The sequence below is a fragment of the Panicum virgatum genome, chromosome 1N, assembly GCF_016808335.1.
Source record: "Panicum virgatum strain AP13 chromosome 1N, P.virgatum_v5, whole genome shotgun sequence".
NCBI lineage: Eukaryota > Viridiplantae > Streptophyta > Magnoliopsida > Poales > Poaceae > Panicum > Panicum virgatum.
In genome coordinates, this window is record NC_053145.1 from 39,538,731 (window position 1) to 39,555,194 (window position 16,464).

Genomic DNA, 16,464 nt, shown 5'->3' on the forward strand with positions numbered 1-16,464 from the left:
CTAAACTTTGAGTAGTGACTTACTTTGTCTCGCTTCCTTGACAGAGAGTTCTCTTCCAATCAGCTTGGTTTGCTGGACTAGTGATCCACTGGTGAAGAACTTGTTTCCGCAAATTTACCTCACTAGATCCAATAATCTTGGGCAGCCTGCTTCCATCCCAAAACTCAATCGCCTTGAGGGTGAACAATCCGCAGTCATGGCTGCCGTGGACAAAAAAATAAAAAGTGTGTACATCATTAAAATGTTAGATAAAAAATAACTATATGGTAGAAAAGGACAAGATACAAGAGGGGCGTAGTGTTATGTGCTTACATTCCAAATTGCCGGTAGCCCGAGATAAATCGAAGTTCATAGCTAAAAATATTGGGGACTGTGCACCCATTGTGCTTTGCCATGTACTTCTTCCATAGTGTTATGATCTTCGCGCGAACCATGTGTGCTTTCAGAACCAGTGACTGGGTGCCAGAGGTCCTTAGAGAATCAATGACTTGGCACTCTTTATCTGCCAGGTTTAATACAACTGTAAACCAGTGCCCTGCTGCATCCGGTTCGTTTTAATTTGCTTCATGGATTGGGAACAAGATCTGGATTCTAGGTGAACAACTTGATAATTAATTCATATGTAAGTTGCTAGTTAGGTGATGTAACTTGTGGCTAAAGTCTAAGTAACTAGACATGAAAAAAGGGGTAAAGAATATTTTCAGGAGCATACCAGTTCATATTCTGTGTTGAGGAAATCAAATGCTTTCTCAACCATCCTGCAATACGCTTCTTGGCGTCATCATCTTCACCTGTTTGTTTTGCCGTATTAAAAAAAGACACATTATTAGACCCAACTGATAAAAATATATCATACAATAACTAGATAGGGAGGGGGGCAGTAATTTACCCCAACCCATGGTGATATTATTTTCTTCCTCCTTTGTGCTGGATCTTTCGACAATACAAATGTCCCAACTTGGAGCACAATTGTGTTTAGTGATCTGCCCATGGCCATGCTATTTGCTAGCTCACTCGCAGTAGCTGTGATTTCATTTGACTTGAATGCGTTGTGTTAGTATTGTTTTATTATGCATGTGTTGAAAAAGTTTATTTATTTGTTCACCTACATACCTGGTATTAGCACCGGACCGCGACCTCCACTTGCAAATTTCATTGTATATGGTTTCTTGTTCCGGGCTCAAATGGTTTGTGAAATGACCCGGGTTTTCAAAAGAAGAACCCGAATCCCTGTATCGTCGTGATAGTCCCTAGATAAGTAGCTATCACATACAAAACTCATTTCAGGCAGTAAGTCAGTTCATACTCACTTAAAACAGGTTCAAACATAGATTTATTTATTACAAGATCCGTAGGATCTGCAGTACGAATTTATTACAAGCCCATTGGGATAAATGGAACAAACAGAAAACGGAAACAGTAGCTGGTCTTCAGGCCATCCTTCATCTCGAACTTCAACTCCATAGGCAGCACTTGAGCGTAGCACGGGCTTCTAAGCTTCAGTCGTACCATCCGTCATTGTTGGCGTCGAACTCCTGCTCGGATCCTGCATCTTGCCAAACTATCCCCAAGGACGGGATAGGTTCACGTCACTATCCGTATGCAAGCTTTAAGTGGATGCAAAGGTATAAAAAGTAGCCAAAGGATAGGCTAGGGTTTCCTATGCAAGCATATACATATATATATATATATATATATATATATATATATATATATATATATATATATATATATATATATATATATCCATAATCATGTCTCTCACCCATCCCAGGTCGGTGCAGGAAACTCCCTCTCCCTGCACCTCATCTGACTCCACAGGGGGAAGTGGACTAGAGGGAGGTAGAATACTGGGGTTCACTACTCTATGAAAGTGCGGCCGGATCAAGAGTTGTACATGACCGAGTACGCGGCTATATGTATACTTTTCACCCTGCAGGGGTTGTACACATGTACCCACTCGGGCTGCAAAGATGGCCGTCGCCATCTTGAGACACAGCCCACAACCATGACTCCCTAACCATGATGGTATCATCCTGCATTCCCGGGGTGGGATACATTCGCCGCAACGAATGTTCCGGGGCTGTGGATCTCTAGCCTGGCCATGGCTTCGAGAATCTCGGAGACTGGGGTCGGAGAACCCGACCGGGCCCACGCACCCCGAATTGGGCGTGCGCGGTCTACCCTCTCCTGGAGACTAGGGTCGGAACACCCGACCGGGCCCGACGCACACCGAATTCCCATGGGCGTGCTCGGCCTACCCTCTCCTTAAACACAGCCACAGTCTGGTACCGCACAGCTAGAAATGGCTGGAACCCCTGCCCATACGGGGGTAAGTGGTGTGCACGTTTGACATAGTTCCGTCATCAGGGGCACTATCTCGAACTATATTGCTGGGGCAAGCGCGCAATCCTCCGCAAAGGTCTGCCAAAGGCACCCATAACAGGTATCGCCTCTCCTTGGGCAACCACACAGGTACACCCCTCCTCATCCCGCACCCGCCACAGGTGCTCCTTAGGATGTGCCCACCACACATCCCCGGCAAGTCGCTTGCCCCGCTAAAAGCCCTATCTCTGGCTCCTCACAAAGTGGATCTCATGCATGCCAAGACTATCATATCATGGAATCCCATACCTAATCACTCTCATAGTAGCCAAAGCATCCAATAATCAATCAAGGTGTAATAGGGATGCAAGGAATACAGTAAACAAGTAGGCCATGCAGGCTTATCTCACACACACACAAGTAGACCGATAGCAATTCTAGCAAGCAATGCCTAATAGGTATTCAAGTCAAAGATGGGCGTGAACCTGGCAGCTCTTCGTAGTCTTCCGGGGTCCTCGGGGTCTTCTCGTAGTCCGGGACGTCCTCTTGGGTCTTCTGGGCGTCCGGGGCGTCGATCTTCTCTTCAGCAGCAGGACCTATTTGTAATTACGAATTACTATAGGGCCAAAGTGCAAGACTGCACAAAACTACTCAAATAAGATCCAACTCATAACAAAACCTACTCTAACGTGTAGATCATGATTTTAGAAGAATTATGAAACTGGTTTCATAATTTTCGGAGCTCTGGTTGATTTATTATGAATTTTTGAAGCTTAAAACAATTTCTAGAATTAAATAAAGGTTTTCGGAACAAGAAAAACACACAGTCAGCCACATGGCAGCCCCAGGGAGTGCCACGTGTCCTGCTGATGTCAGCATGACGTCGACACGGGGTCCGTCAAATGCTGACGTCATCATGGCCTTTGATGACATCAGCATTGACCAGGTCAAAATTGACCAAGTCAACGGTCAACTGGGTCCATGTCTAGGTGGGGTCCACATGTCAGCGGCATCGAGTCGCTGACTAGTGGGTCCCGCGTGTTAGGTCTGGTTAAAAGAAAAAGAAAAGGAGAAAAGGGACTAACGGGGTGAGAGAAGAACTGGGCTGGTTTGGCTCGGCCCATCAAGGTCGTCTCGGGTTGGGTCCTCGCGGCTCGCGGCTCAGCGGTCTGGCTCGACTGACTGGACCGGCTTGGCGGGCTGGCTCGAGATGTGGCTTCGCAGGCTGGCTTGGCTCGTGCAGACGGCTCGGGCCGACGGCCCACTTCTTTTCTCTCCCTTCCTGCTTTCTCCCATGGACCGGCGGACTGGGCCAACGGCGGCTCAACATCTTTCTCCTATTCCTTCTTCTTCTTCTTTTACTGGCTGACTTCCCGGTCCCACGCAGCGGCCTCCTCTTCTCACTGTCAAACCGGACCCGCTGTCGGCGTCCTCCTCTTCTCTGCTCCTCTCGCCTTCTCCGACGGGCTTGGCAAGGGCGCGCGGTCAAGGACGGGGACTGAGCGGTGGCGAGGTGAAGGCGAGGCGCGGCCATGGCGGAGCTAGGGTCGTGGCGGCGGCCACGACGGCGCGTGTGTGGGGTAGCGTCTGAGCACGGGAACGACGGCGAGGCCGGGAAGGTCAAGGCGGCGGCCGACAGAGGCACGGTGTAGGGCCTAGCTCGGTTCTGGTGCTCGCGGCACCGGGGCTTGGGTCCGTGTGCCGGAAAGGCAGCAAGACAACGGCGTTACTAGCGGCGGCGGCTCGATTTCCAGTCGCAAGGCCGGCGAGGGCAAGGCACGGCGAGGCTTGGTGGTTGCGCGGCGAGGCGAGGCCGGGCACGGGCTCGCGGCGGCGTGGCGTGTATGCGCGGCCACCGCGCAAGGCAGGGCCACGGCGGGAGGCATGTGCGCGGGATGCGATGTGTGCGTGGCCACGGTGAGGCGTGGCGCGGGGCCAGGGTTACTTGCGTGTGCGCAGGGCTCAAGCGAGGCTGGGCAAGGCGCGTGGGTGCGCCACGAGGATTAGAATGCCGGGGACGGCTGTGGGGCGGCGGAGCCGCGTACGGTGTGGTCCGCGCTGGACCTTGTGGCCGGCGTGGCTGCGAGCGCCCATCCCGCACGGCCACAACCAGGTCGTGACATGGCTGAACGGCGACGGCAGGGGAAAGCAAGGGCTGCGCGCGGTTCAGAAGGGCGTGAACGCGTGCACGAAAAAGGGCTTGGTGGGTGTGTGCGTCGCAAGTGCTCGACGAAATGCCCTTAAGGGGTCATCTTGTCGCGAACACGACAGCACGGCTGCGTTCGTGTCCAAAGGGTTGTGGCGAGGCTCGGATTCGATGGCTGGGTGCCCATGCGCGGAGGTCGGGCACTCGGAACGGGGAGACGACAGCCGTGGCATGGCGCCGGTGTGTGGGGGAAAAAGGGAGTGGCGTGCACGCGCGTGCGAAGTCCTGGTGCTCCAGGTTCACAGCGCGGCCGCGACGCGCACGCAGGGCACCGGCATCCCTGGCCGGCGCAGCGAACACGACAGCGAGGGTCAAGGCGATGGCGGTGGCGATGGGACCCTACAGTAGAACGAAGGGACGGGGTGGTCTAGGGGCTTGCTAGGAGAGGGTTCATCGGCCATGGCCGGCAGCACACCGAGACGGCTAGAGCGGGCGGCGGCGCTCACCGTGTGGCTCGGAGAAGACAGACGCGGGGCCGTGGCGAGGCGAGGCCGTGAAGGGTCGGGGCCGAGCAGTGCTGCGCAGCAACGATGGTGGAGTCGATTGGGGCGCTGGGTCGTCGACGACGTTGCTAGTTCTCCCCCCCTTCAGGTGCGGCGCCGGCGTCTTGTTCGGGCGGTGATGCTCCTCCTCGCGGCGGCGAGTTCCCGGTGGAGCTCCTACTCCTCCTCTTCAAGGCGCTCCTCTTCTTCTCCCTCTTGGCCCTCTTCCTCCCTACTCTGTTTCTCTGGCGGCGGCGGTAGGAAGGGGAAAATTCCCCTGGCTCTAGGGTTTGGGCTATGGCCGATAGGGGTTTTATAGGGGTGCTAGAGGCTCGGCTTGCGTTCCACGGCGGCACGGACACCGAGGGGGACGGCCGTGATGTGATGGCCGGGGTGCCGTGCGATGTGGCGGCCATCCGGGCTATCTCCGATTCGAGGTCGAGGTCGAGGTCGCTAGGGGTCAAAGAAGCGCAAATTGCGGTGGTCCGCGTGGCACTGCAGGAGGTGGCATCAGCGGGGCAGGTGCTCCCGGCGTGGGACGCGGGCAGAGGCGGTCGTCGTCGTCCGCGGGGAGAAAAGCAGAGGAGGGCAGCGTTGGGTGGTTGGAAAGGGGAAAAGGTGAGGGAAATGACAGGTGGGGTCCACCCGTCGGTGTCACGGAGAGGGTGAAGGGGTGAGGCAGGTTGGGTCGCGTGGGTTTGGGCCAGCGCAAAGAGGTTGGGCCGGTGGGGTTTGAAGCGGGTCGGGCTGGAGGAGGTTAGCAGGCCAAGATAGATGGGTTAGGCTAGGTTTGTTAGTGGGTTTAGGCCTGGTTAGAGGTTAGGGTTAGCTTTTGTATTTTATTTGAATGGCCCTTTCAAATAAAATACCACACAAGTTCATTCAAACAAAAGAAATTATTCAAATGGGTTTTCAATAAACAAGGTAGATTCAATTAAACTCCAAAACTCCAAATGTTGCACACTAACAAATCATCCTTATATTTGTCTCGATTTTTAATTTACTAGGATTTGAGTTGGGAAAAGAGATCAACCTTATATTATTTCTAGCTATCAACACAAGCACACAAAAAGTTTTTGAAAACTCGTATTTTTGGAATATATAACATTCCGTAAAAATTACGGGATGTTACAGTTTGTGTTTATGGTGGGGTTTGTGTTTATGGTGGGGTAATCTTGATGCTTCGCTGAGTTCTTCATGGCATCATCACAAAGTTGGTCAAACATTGAGGAGGTGATAAAGTCGTCAGTAGTTGATTTACTTGGGCTCTTCTGGGTAACATCATCAAACCCAAGTGAGAAACTGGGTGCGTCTGGGGCATCCCTGTATCCTTTAGATTTCTTGATCGCCTCAATAGTGCGCATGATTGGAAGATTGCTTCCTCCCTCACCAGAAATGCCCTGCCAAAACAAAAGGAAGGAAAAATGTTTGGGGAAAAACATTTGTACTCAATTTGCTGGTTGCATATGTTAGGGTAGTGCTTAAAAAAACTGCTCTCACCTTTGCTTTCTCATCTAACATTTTGGCTGCCAGCAGGCCTTTGCTCTCTTCACCCTGGACGTTTTAGAGAAAAAGGAATATTTACAAACATGCCTTGACATATTGGAAGTGAGAAAAAAGAAAAAGAAAGAAAAGAAAAGGAGGCAAGCAAAAACCATGTCTGTTGTAAGCGAGGCTTCTACTAGCTTTTCCATTTCAGTTGAAATTTTTCTTGGCTTCCTAGTGTAAACATTTATCCTTGCTACTGTTGATGATGTTGCAGATGCTTCATCTTTTTGATTTTCATTGCTCTGTTGAAAAAAATTGTTGTTTAGAAAGTTGATAGCCAGTGATGTGGAAATTGCTAGTCCAGTGGTGCACAAGTTGACACAATTTATGCATAAGTTGATGCTGAAAAAATGATGTGACCATGTGTACCTGTGGGCTTTTTCTGTTTTGTTTGAGCTCGTTTAAACCCTTTACTTCTTGGGGGAGCTGCATTTTGTCTGAAGTTTTCTTTCCATTATCCTTTTTGGATGCAAGTGGAGGCAAGTGGCATGCATCCTTCGGACTTTCAGCAGCCAACTTCTTTCTAGTCATAAAATCTGTCCTTGTAGCAGTTCTCTTGGTCCTCAATTCTTTTTTTGTTTCAGGAGAAAGGTGGTTGTCGATGGCATCTTTGATTTGTTTAGCCTTGAACTTCTCAGATTCTTCTTTGAGTGGCAGATTTAATCTGGAGTCCGGCATAGGTAGTGGCTGCATGCAATCCTCAACCATTTTCTTCACCTCCGCTATTGCACTCACTTCTAAAATCTCTATCGGTTCAAAAACCATTTGCTTTGCAGTCGCACGAACTGATATTGTATCATCAAGTAGCCCTAATGCTTCCATCTCTTCTCTGATACTCAGCGTATTTTCTTCCCTAGGCTCCAGATGGTCATCACTGCACTTGCCTGAGACTTTTGTATCTGATGTCCCTTTTGAATTTTGAGGTGTTAACCTTTGACTTGCATTCCCACTTTTGTCACCTATATTGCTTGCAGCTTGCTTTTCGGGATTGTTGGCCTCACTATGTCCTTCATCATCTTGGTGGTCATCTTTCTTTGGCTGTTTGCCTTTAGCATCATCGCAATTTGCTAGTGGTGTGTTTTCTTTGTCTTCTTCTTTGTCATCACCATCTTTGCTATCTTCTTTGCCTTGAGGGATACCTTTCTCCTTGCTTTGAACTGAAAATCTCAAACAACAAAAATGAAAAAAAGTCATGTAAAAAATGTATAACTTTCCACTTCAGAACTAAGTAAATTGCTCCTTGTACTGAAGAAATTACTAGTGTAGATTAAAACTCGACATACCTTGTATTTCATCATCATTTTGTTGACTCTGCAGCCCGGTGATGTCAACTTCTTGTGTACCATCTCTTTGTGTTGCAGTAAAGCCGGTGATATCAATGTCTAGCGACTGGGTGTTGCAAGCAAGTTGAGATCCCTCATTTATATCCCTGTGCAAAAAAAAGAAACAAAATTTAGCTGGAAAAAAATATATGATGGGTGAAAAAGAAGACATAATCGTTGAAAAGTTGCTATCCATGAAAAGTTGATGATTGCATACCTACTAACAATAGGCTCGTCTTCCTGATCTTCTCCCCCATCTTCTCCCCGATCGTTGCCAGAATCTGAATCGGCATAATCTTCCAATTCCTCACTAGTACTTTTCTGACCCTTTCCCCCATCATCTTGTTTTCTTTTGGACCTGCGCTCACGATTAACAATGGGCTTGTCTTCAGATTCCTCAGCGTACTTGAGATCCCCCCGGAGGGTGTGTCACTTTTATCTTCGAACTCAGCATCTTCATCTTTTGTTGCTGCCGAGCTGCTCTATTTTTCTGCCGCAGTTGCACGTGTGCTCTGTGCTCTTGCTGGTGCGCCTGTGCTGATTGTTGGCTGCTTGCCGCCTTGAGACAGTTTGAAGGTAAGATTTACAACTGCTTCATTGATGGCCAAGCTGAACTCGCTGATGGCTTGCTTGAAGGTGTTCCTATCCTGCATTGATATATTGCAATCTTATATATATTAACATTGATACATTGCACATGATGTGGTGGGAGTGTGAAAAAAGCTAAATTACCATGGTGACTGATTCAGCAGGCATGTTGGAGTTGACAAACTCATCAATCCTTTCTGGTTGTATGAGCATGTTGGGGGAGTTCATTTAGTACTTAGCTTTGAGCTGCAAAAAAAATTATATGACGTATATTGTCAACTTGACTCAAGGCGGTGATGTAAGTTGATACATGTCCATGAGTAAGTTGATAGTAAGACAATATGCAGATTGATACTCCATGAAAAACTGAGAGAGAAAAAAAGGGACAAATGACTCACATGTAACTTCCCGAATTCAGTGTTGGATACCTTGTCCATTGTAGTGATTCTGGTAACCAAGCTTCGTGTCCAAACAGAAGCTCTTACTTCTGCAGTTTGATCTACAATATCACCGGTGTCGAGGGCATCCAAATACAAAATCTGCAGGTAATGTGTGGAACTCAGATTATATAGTTGGGCGAAAATAAATAACTTGCATTGTGTGAATAAAAAAACACATGGGGAGATAATCTGTGAGAAAAAGACAGCCTGGCACTGATTTCTTTCCTACTTCATTGAACTCTGTGATGCCTCTAATAAATTTTTCAACTACAAGCCTGCACCAATTGTATTTGTCGATCTTTTCTATATTTGCGATCGCATGGAACACCCGCACCCACAAACTTGGGTTTGAAGTAGGGCACAAGAATGAACTGATGGCAAACTCAAGCCAATACCACAGCCATAAGGTGTCACTCCTCTTCTTTCCTTCACCCAATAGCCAATTTTCAGCTTCAGTAAAGATTGGTGCTTTTTGGTCATTTTCATGGTTGAAAACTTTGTAAAATTCTTCATATGTATCAGCAAAGCTGTTCTTTGCATAATCGATGTGCTCTCCAACCATTGGGAGCCCCAAGATCCTGTGGACAGCGTGGTCATCAACCTTCTGCCCCTGTACGGTATGACCAATTCGGATCTTGTGACATCAAATCTCTTGATGAGCCAGGAAGAGAGCTTCTCTGGGACTGACCAACATTGAACTAGAAGCAGCCCCCCAAAACCGACTCGTGCGATCTCCTTTTTCTGAGGATCTTCTAGTGTGCTGTTAATAAGTATCAACCTCCTAGCTGATTCCTTTTTCCTCAAGTCCTGGAACATGAAAAAAAGTGTAGAAAAAAAATCAGAATGTAGCGCTAGAAAAAAAATAAAAAACAGTGGCAAAAACACAAAGTGTTTCAAGAAATGGGAGGTGTGTGAATAAAAAAATGCAAAGGAGAAGGCGGGTGTGTTGAACCTTATCTGGTTGCTTCTTGATTGTGTGGCATTCATCCATCGCCTCTTTTCCTTTTGATTTCTGCTTTACTTCATGGCCCATGATGATGCTTTTCTTGTGCCTCTTGTTTTCCACATCTTGATCTGGCATTCCCTTGATATCCCTGCAACTTGCTCTAGTAACCCTCTTCGGCGAGGGGGCAGCATCACTAGCACGCTGTGTTTGTGAGGGCCCACCAGCACCACAACCTCCCAAATCTGATTTAGAAGCTGCTCTTGTATTCCTTCTCGGTGGAGAAGGATGTCCCACATTTTCAAGTTTCCGTTTCTTAGCCATGCTAAAAAGACAGGCACAAAAAATGAGTTAGAGTATATAAAAAATGTATGTTGACCCTTTAAATTGTCCTTTGATAGTAACCTCGACCCTAATGTGACACTATATAATGAGTCTGTAACTTGACAATACATGAATGTCTGACTTGACACTAAAAAGACGTTATTTGCATGCAAAAATTAACACAACTTGACACTAAGAGAGAATTAAAAAAAAGTAGTGGAGCTGTGAAATACAGTTTGAAAAATATTTCATCTACACAGTGGTGGACGCAGGGGCTTAGGAAAAGTCGTGGATGCTTATCGCTGGCGATTTCTAACAAATATGACTGATGTCAAAATGACTCGCTAGATTTTTTCATGTCATGTAATTTGATTCTATGGGGGCACCAGACACAAATACCTAAACTGGATGTGTAGATGAAATATAAACACATACAAAACTGGATGTGAAAAACAACTGATTTGCTATGTTTCCATAAATACCTAATGGAGAACATTATTACAGTTCTTAATAGCTGAATCTAGACGCTATTTGCATGCAAAAAATTCCACATAACTTGACACTAAAAAAACCAGGATTCCTTGATGATTATAAAAAGGGTCCTGACCAAGTAGGTTAATGGGCAAGCTAATTCAATAGTGCGACGATGTTTAACTCAGAATGCAGTACTCCTCTAATCAAATGCAGAGATGGAATTGTAACAAATGTGTTTATTTTCCCCCTGCAGTCACTGTACAGTATGCTGGTGTTCAGACAACTACAGCGAGATCAATTATCATATAATTGATTTCAGGGAACCAAGGACATCCAGAACAATGGGCGATACCAATCGAGCACTTTAAAGAGTGGAAAGGTGAGGTTGAGCCTCGGATCTGGTAACTATTTGCATGCAAAAAATTCCACATAACTTGACACTAAAAAAACCAGGGGGTGGAGGACGCGATGGCGGCGGCGGCGCGGAGCCCTTCTACCTTTACAGCACGCCGCGGGTCCTCTGCAACCTCGCCGCCTACCTGTACTGCAGGGGGGTGCGCGGTGGAAGCGGCGATGGTGGCAGCGGCACGGAGCCCCCCTCTGCCTCGACAGCAAAACGAACTACGGGAGGGGGCGCGCGATGATGGCGGTGGCGCCAGGCCCCTTCTACCTCCTGTGCCTCCTGCGCGAGCTCGGCTGCGGCACCATGGCGGAAGAGGAGGGCAGGGTGAGAGGGTGGGGGCGGGGGAGGATGGGGGATTGCGACTCATATTGAGTCTGCAGCGGCACGGGAGGGCAAGCAACCCCCCGGATCCGCTACCGCCGCTCCTCGGCAGGGGGCGCAGCCGCCGCTCCTCGCCGGCCGGTTCTCTGCCGCCGCTCCTCGCCGGCGACCGGGAATCGCCTCCCGCAAGGCCGCAGGAGGGGGCCGTTGCCCGTTGGGGGGGACGGTAAGGGAGCGTGGGCGATCTACAGCCCAACAGAAGGTTTTGTGGTCTCGCTGGACTGGCTCCGTCAAGGCTACCTGGCCCGTCGCGTTGACCTGCTGGGCTGCAGGGGTCGCGCGCTTCGACGGGTCGCCTATTAGACTCTGCGCAGGCGTATGCGTCTCCGCGACCCGTGTGATGACCCGTGTGATGCAAGGCCGGCCTGCGCCTTGCCGAGGCGCCCTCGAGGTAGGCTGCCAGCCTGGGATGGGCCGAAGGGATGACGACGGGTTGAAGATGGGCTGGTTGGGCTGCCGTTTGTGTGCTGGCCAGCCTTCTCATCACTGCTGATAGCTTGTTTGGTCTTTGCGAGCAGCTCACGAGCAAGCTACGAGCTGTGACACTAGCTCGGCTCATTAAGAAATGACAACAAGCTGATCAGTCAAGTTAGTCACGAGCCAAGCAAGCTAAAGAGCTATGATCTTTTCATCCAGCCCTACTCATGACGGCTAGCCAGCTACCATGGGCATATAGCCGCGTGCCACCAGAAGCTAGTAGCTGACGCGCTCCTTGACAGCCCTTGATCATGTGCATGCCGCAAGAGGTCGGCGATAGGCGATAGCCGATAGCGCAACTACTTATATATTGCCTGAGTGATGAAATCATCCTATGTCATCTCTGCATGGAGATGAGATGACGGAATCTAGTCTAATTAGAATTCCTACCCACAACGGACAGGTGCAAGTCTAAATAATTTGGAGGAGAGGGATCTGCACAAAAAGGGACGATGCAGCATAGCCATATACTGTGTTTTCGTTTATTCTTTTCGTTTCTTCTCTTCTCTGTCTTTCTTTCATTTTCGTAGTATACCTTCTTTCTCTTTGTTTTATTTTAATTTATTTTTTTTCTTTTCTCTTTAATTCCATTTTTCTTTTTGTTTCTCCCTTTTTTTCTTTTGCTCATCATGTTTCTTTTATATTCTTTAATAGTAACTTTTGATTTTATTTTTTCTCTATTTTTTAACTTTTAGATTTATTTTTCTAATTAACTTGTTCGACATTTGTACATATTTAAGAATATTTCACCTGTGAAGCTTTTTTTTTCTTGTTTGTAGATTAACTTTTTTTTTAGAATCACACCGTACAACGAAGACGCCCACAACACGCACGCACACTCATACCCTATGAATACACGTACGCAAACCCTACCCCTATGAGCACCTCCGAAGGATTGAGCACCGGCAGATCTGAAGATTCCCGAAGTCACCACTGGCGCCTCGTCGTCGACAGGAACGTCGCTTAACACTTAACGTGTAACACCGGTAAATCCTAGGAAAATCCCAGGAAAAGATGCGAGCACCAAGATTTGAATCCTAGTAGGTAGCGTCCCACTGGACCGTCCTACCATTGGACTACAAGCCAATTCGCTATTTGTAGATTAACTTGTTTATGATGTTATAATTTTTGGTTCTCATTGCATAATAAATTATTTAACTTAATGAAAAATTTATTCGCATTGGTGCCTACATCTTTCCTTTATTTTCAGTTACTTTAATTCCTCCACTCCTGCTCACGGCAGCACCCTCCCAACTAGGGATGCAAGCGGGGCAGGTTTCGCCGCAAACCCGCTGGGCAAACCCGCGCCGCGAGCCCGCAAATCGCCGCAATTCAGCCCGCATGGGTGAAGCGGCGCTATGCGGTCTGCTAGCGGGGCCCAACGGCGCCGCGAAGCCCGCAAAACGAAAGGGTGAGGAGGCTGTGCGTCGTCCCCATCTGCTTGACTCCTCGCATGCGCCGCCGCCGCCATCCACTTCCGCGCCGCCGCAGTCGCCATTCGCGGCACCGCCGCCGGTCGCTAGCGGATCCACCACTCTTGTTGCCAGCGGATCTGGAGGCTTCTTGTCTCATCCCCCTCTCGTCGCCGTCGAGTCTTCAAACCCCAATCGCAAGAACATCATTGAATCAACGGCAAGGGTAGCTGTGACGGTGTGCGCCTAAGTGTAAGATCTTCCTGAAATTTGGTGAAGATGTTTCGCCTACTGAATTTGTTGGTATTTGAGATGTAGTGGAGAAGAACCTCGGGAAGATTATCATGCTGGACAACTGGAAGGAAGGCCCCAGCGACACAAACGAGAGTTGCAGCTACAAACAAGGTCCTCTCCGAGAATAACAGGTCAGCTCTCAGAATAATAGTGTACATCTGCATGTGCAATGGTCGCCGGAATTCTGACATTGAAACGTTAGGAACTGCTTGAACTTATCTTCATGTATACGATTGTGTGGTATATCAGAAGGGACAATCGATGTTACTCATCAAAGGCATAAACTTCTCACGGGGAAGATACAAGTGTTAGAGATATTAAAAATCGCCTCGAGTTATCATGTATTCTTGAGATTTTTGCAGCCTTGCATTGCCTTTTGTCCAAGATGAAAGAGTGACTGAACGATCCAGTTCCCTTTATTGCCCTTTTATTAAGAATAACTTCTTATTTTGTATGGTATTACAAACTTCTTTGTACCAGATTTCTGATTTTGTCATAGCCATTATATCCATAACTGAATTGCCCTTAATGCTTTATCTCTTCGAGTAAGGCTTCATCAAGCTTGCTTTACCTAGCTGTCTGTTTAAACGAGTGAGTTGCCACTTATCTTTACCTTGCTTTCATGTATTTTGTTCAGCCAGCTTCATCTTGTGATCACCAGTTTTCTTTTTAGAGATTCATCCTGTCATAACCTTCTCTAATTTGTCAATCATGTGTTGTTTATTTTACTTACTAGTTAGTAGTTACTAGCTGATGGCTGGGAAGCAGCCAAGCAGGCCAGGCGGCAGTGATGAAACAAAGAGCCTCTACAAAGCTAGGAGGATTGTTGATTTAGCAGTAGCTAAAGACTAGCTATGTTTTTGTAGTTATTTGTTTATGATTTATCATTTATTGTTCTACACAAATACACACTATGACTAGGACGGAAAATATCCCTGCCATGTTCTTTTCTATTTTCTTTCAGATTTTCCCATAATTCTGGATTGTTTAAATATGTGGTTTGGAATGTAAATCTATACTAGTATTAGTTTGGCTGCAAGCAAGATTGCTGCCAGGAGCAAGTGGAAACTAGGAAAATCTTTACCCGCATATTTTGATGGCCTAGATCCTTTACTTGCATTTCTAACTGCCTGATCCTACTATTAAGCACAACCACCTTTTCCTTCAATTCACTAATGATGTGTTCTTTTTTGAGAATGTAGGTAGATGTTTCTGGGTTCTACCTGCTATGATTCTTCGTGCTGCTCCAAGATGATGCCATTCTAGTGATAAGATTGGCAGTGAATCGCCTGCTCTGTTTTAATCTGGCTACGATTTTATGTTCCTTTTGACATTTTAGTAGTTTCTTAGACTGCAATCGAAGAAGCTGCAGCAGCAGGATTGCTAAGCCATGTAGAGAAAAAATGAGGAGAAAAAAGTGATGGACCCAAGTGCAGGGCTAATAGATTACTGTGTTGTATGAACAATGGTCTTGACTTCTTGTTATGAAATGGAAGCCTTACGTAATGTATAATCCATTTTAATCTTTTGAGACACTATCATCGATGTCATCATCCAATCCTACATATTTGGATTTTGTTGTGTGGTGTTGCAAAATCTAGAGCATATAGTTGTTACACATATTTGGATTTTGGAGAAAAAACATCAGCAGAAAGCACGCACGAAACGCTCTGTTTGACATTGTGGACAGCTTAGCTTGCTTGCGCGGATGGCTTCTCGCTGTCGCGGCTGCATGCGCGGGCCGCCGCAAAGCCCGCAAATACTTTGCGGCACTATGCGAGCTGCCGCAAGTGCCCGCGTCAGAGCTTGCGGGGCAGGCCGATCCGCCCCGCTTGCATCCATACTCCCAACATGCCCTGGCCGAACTACATATGAAGAATTTGTGTGGGAGAAGTGGGTGATCTTATTCATCAAATTGTAAATTACATAGCCAGTTCTTTCGAATTATTTGCATAAACATGGACTTCCTTTGCATTATTGTTTGTTTTGTTGGGTACGGTACTGTACTGAAAGTAAAGTTACAGATCTTCTAAAACTATAGAATCTATGTTATTAAATTCATATACGTAGGTAATCATTTACCTATATTAAGAACTCAAAATTTGCATATAATTTATTTTTTGTAATCACCAATTGCTGAGTATGGTGACCGTATTGTTTCTTCAAATAAAAAAATAGTCTGCTACCATATCAATGACATCGAATAGTAATCTGAACCCTTCGGCTTGCTCATATCTCACACTGCTAGGTCATCCACCAATCCAACCAGTCCCACGCCAGACAGTCTAACATGTATTCTGTGTATGATGTATGAGGCATGTCAAAAGAACAAAGACAATCGAGGCAATATTTTATTACATCAAAGGAAAAAGTCTACATAACCCCCTCAACTATTGGACCTAGACTACTTAACCCCCCAAACTACAAAACAGGTTATTCTACCCCTTGAATTTTTCAAAACCGGCCAAATGACCCCCCAAGGCGGTTTCTGATGGTGGTTTTATCTTTATCTTTTTTATTTATTTCAGCTGAATCTTTGAAAAATCATAACAAATCATAGAAAAATCCAAAAATTATAAATCTAATTTTGTTGGACTTTACATGAGTAGATCCACACAGTAAACATATAATATAATTTGCTTTCATACAAATTTTGTTGTTGTAGATTTAGATATATGTTTTTCTGTAATTAAATAGAATAATTCTATCTGCATTTTCCATGGCCCAGTTAGGGTGAAATTTTTATGGTGGGCTAAATATTGTATGCTTGTACTCTAGTAAAAACTTCATACTCATTGGATCATGTATACATTTGTTATAAATTTATTTATGTTCATGCTGGTTA

At 46.7% G+C, this 16,464-nt stretch overlaps 1 protein-coding gene and 1 long non-coding RNA gene across 2 annotated transcripts; one reads left to right on the forward strand and one right to left on the reverse strand.

The window, feature by feature from the left end:
• Positions 1-7,678: 7,678 nt before the first annotated feature.
• Positions 7,679-8,228, reverse strand: LOC120654081. Its single transcript, XR_005666976.1, has 3 exons — positions 8,101-8,228; positions 7,845-7,990; positions 7,679-7,718 (listed from the first exon to the last, which is right to left on the reverse strand). It is a non-coding gene; the product is annotated as an uncharacterized LOC120654081 (long non-coding RNA).
• A 5,026-nt stretch (positions 8,229-13,254) lies between these two features.
• LOC120653518 lies at positions 13,255-15,157 on the forward strand. Its single transcript, XM_039931246.1, has 3 exons — positions 13,255-13,565; positions 13,644-13,750; positions 14,822-15,157. The coding sequence occupies exons 1-3, from the start codon at positions 13,255-13,257 to the stop codon at positions 14,872-14,874; spliced, it is 471 nt and encodes a 156-aa protein (XP_039787180.1). The 3' UTR covers positions 14,875-15,157.
• The last annotated feature ends 1,307 nt before the right edge of the window (positions 15,158-16,464 follow it).

Excerpts from the sequence above, each read along its gene's own strand:
- LOC120653518 (XM_039931246.1), top strand. The coding sequence starts at position 13,255 with ATGGGTGAAGCGGCGCTATGCGGTCTGCTAGCGGGGCCCAACGGCGCC. Across the intron at positions 13,566-13,643 it reads GCAAGGGTAGCTGTGACGGT|TGGAGAAGAACCTCGGGAAG; the intron begins GTGCGCCTAAGT and ends TTTGAGATGTAG. Across the intron at positions 13,751-14,821 it reads GTCCTCTCCGAGAATAACAG|GTAGATGTTTCTGGGTTCTA; the intron begins GTCAGCTCTCAG and ends TTGAGAATGTAG.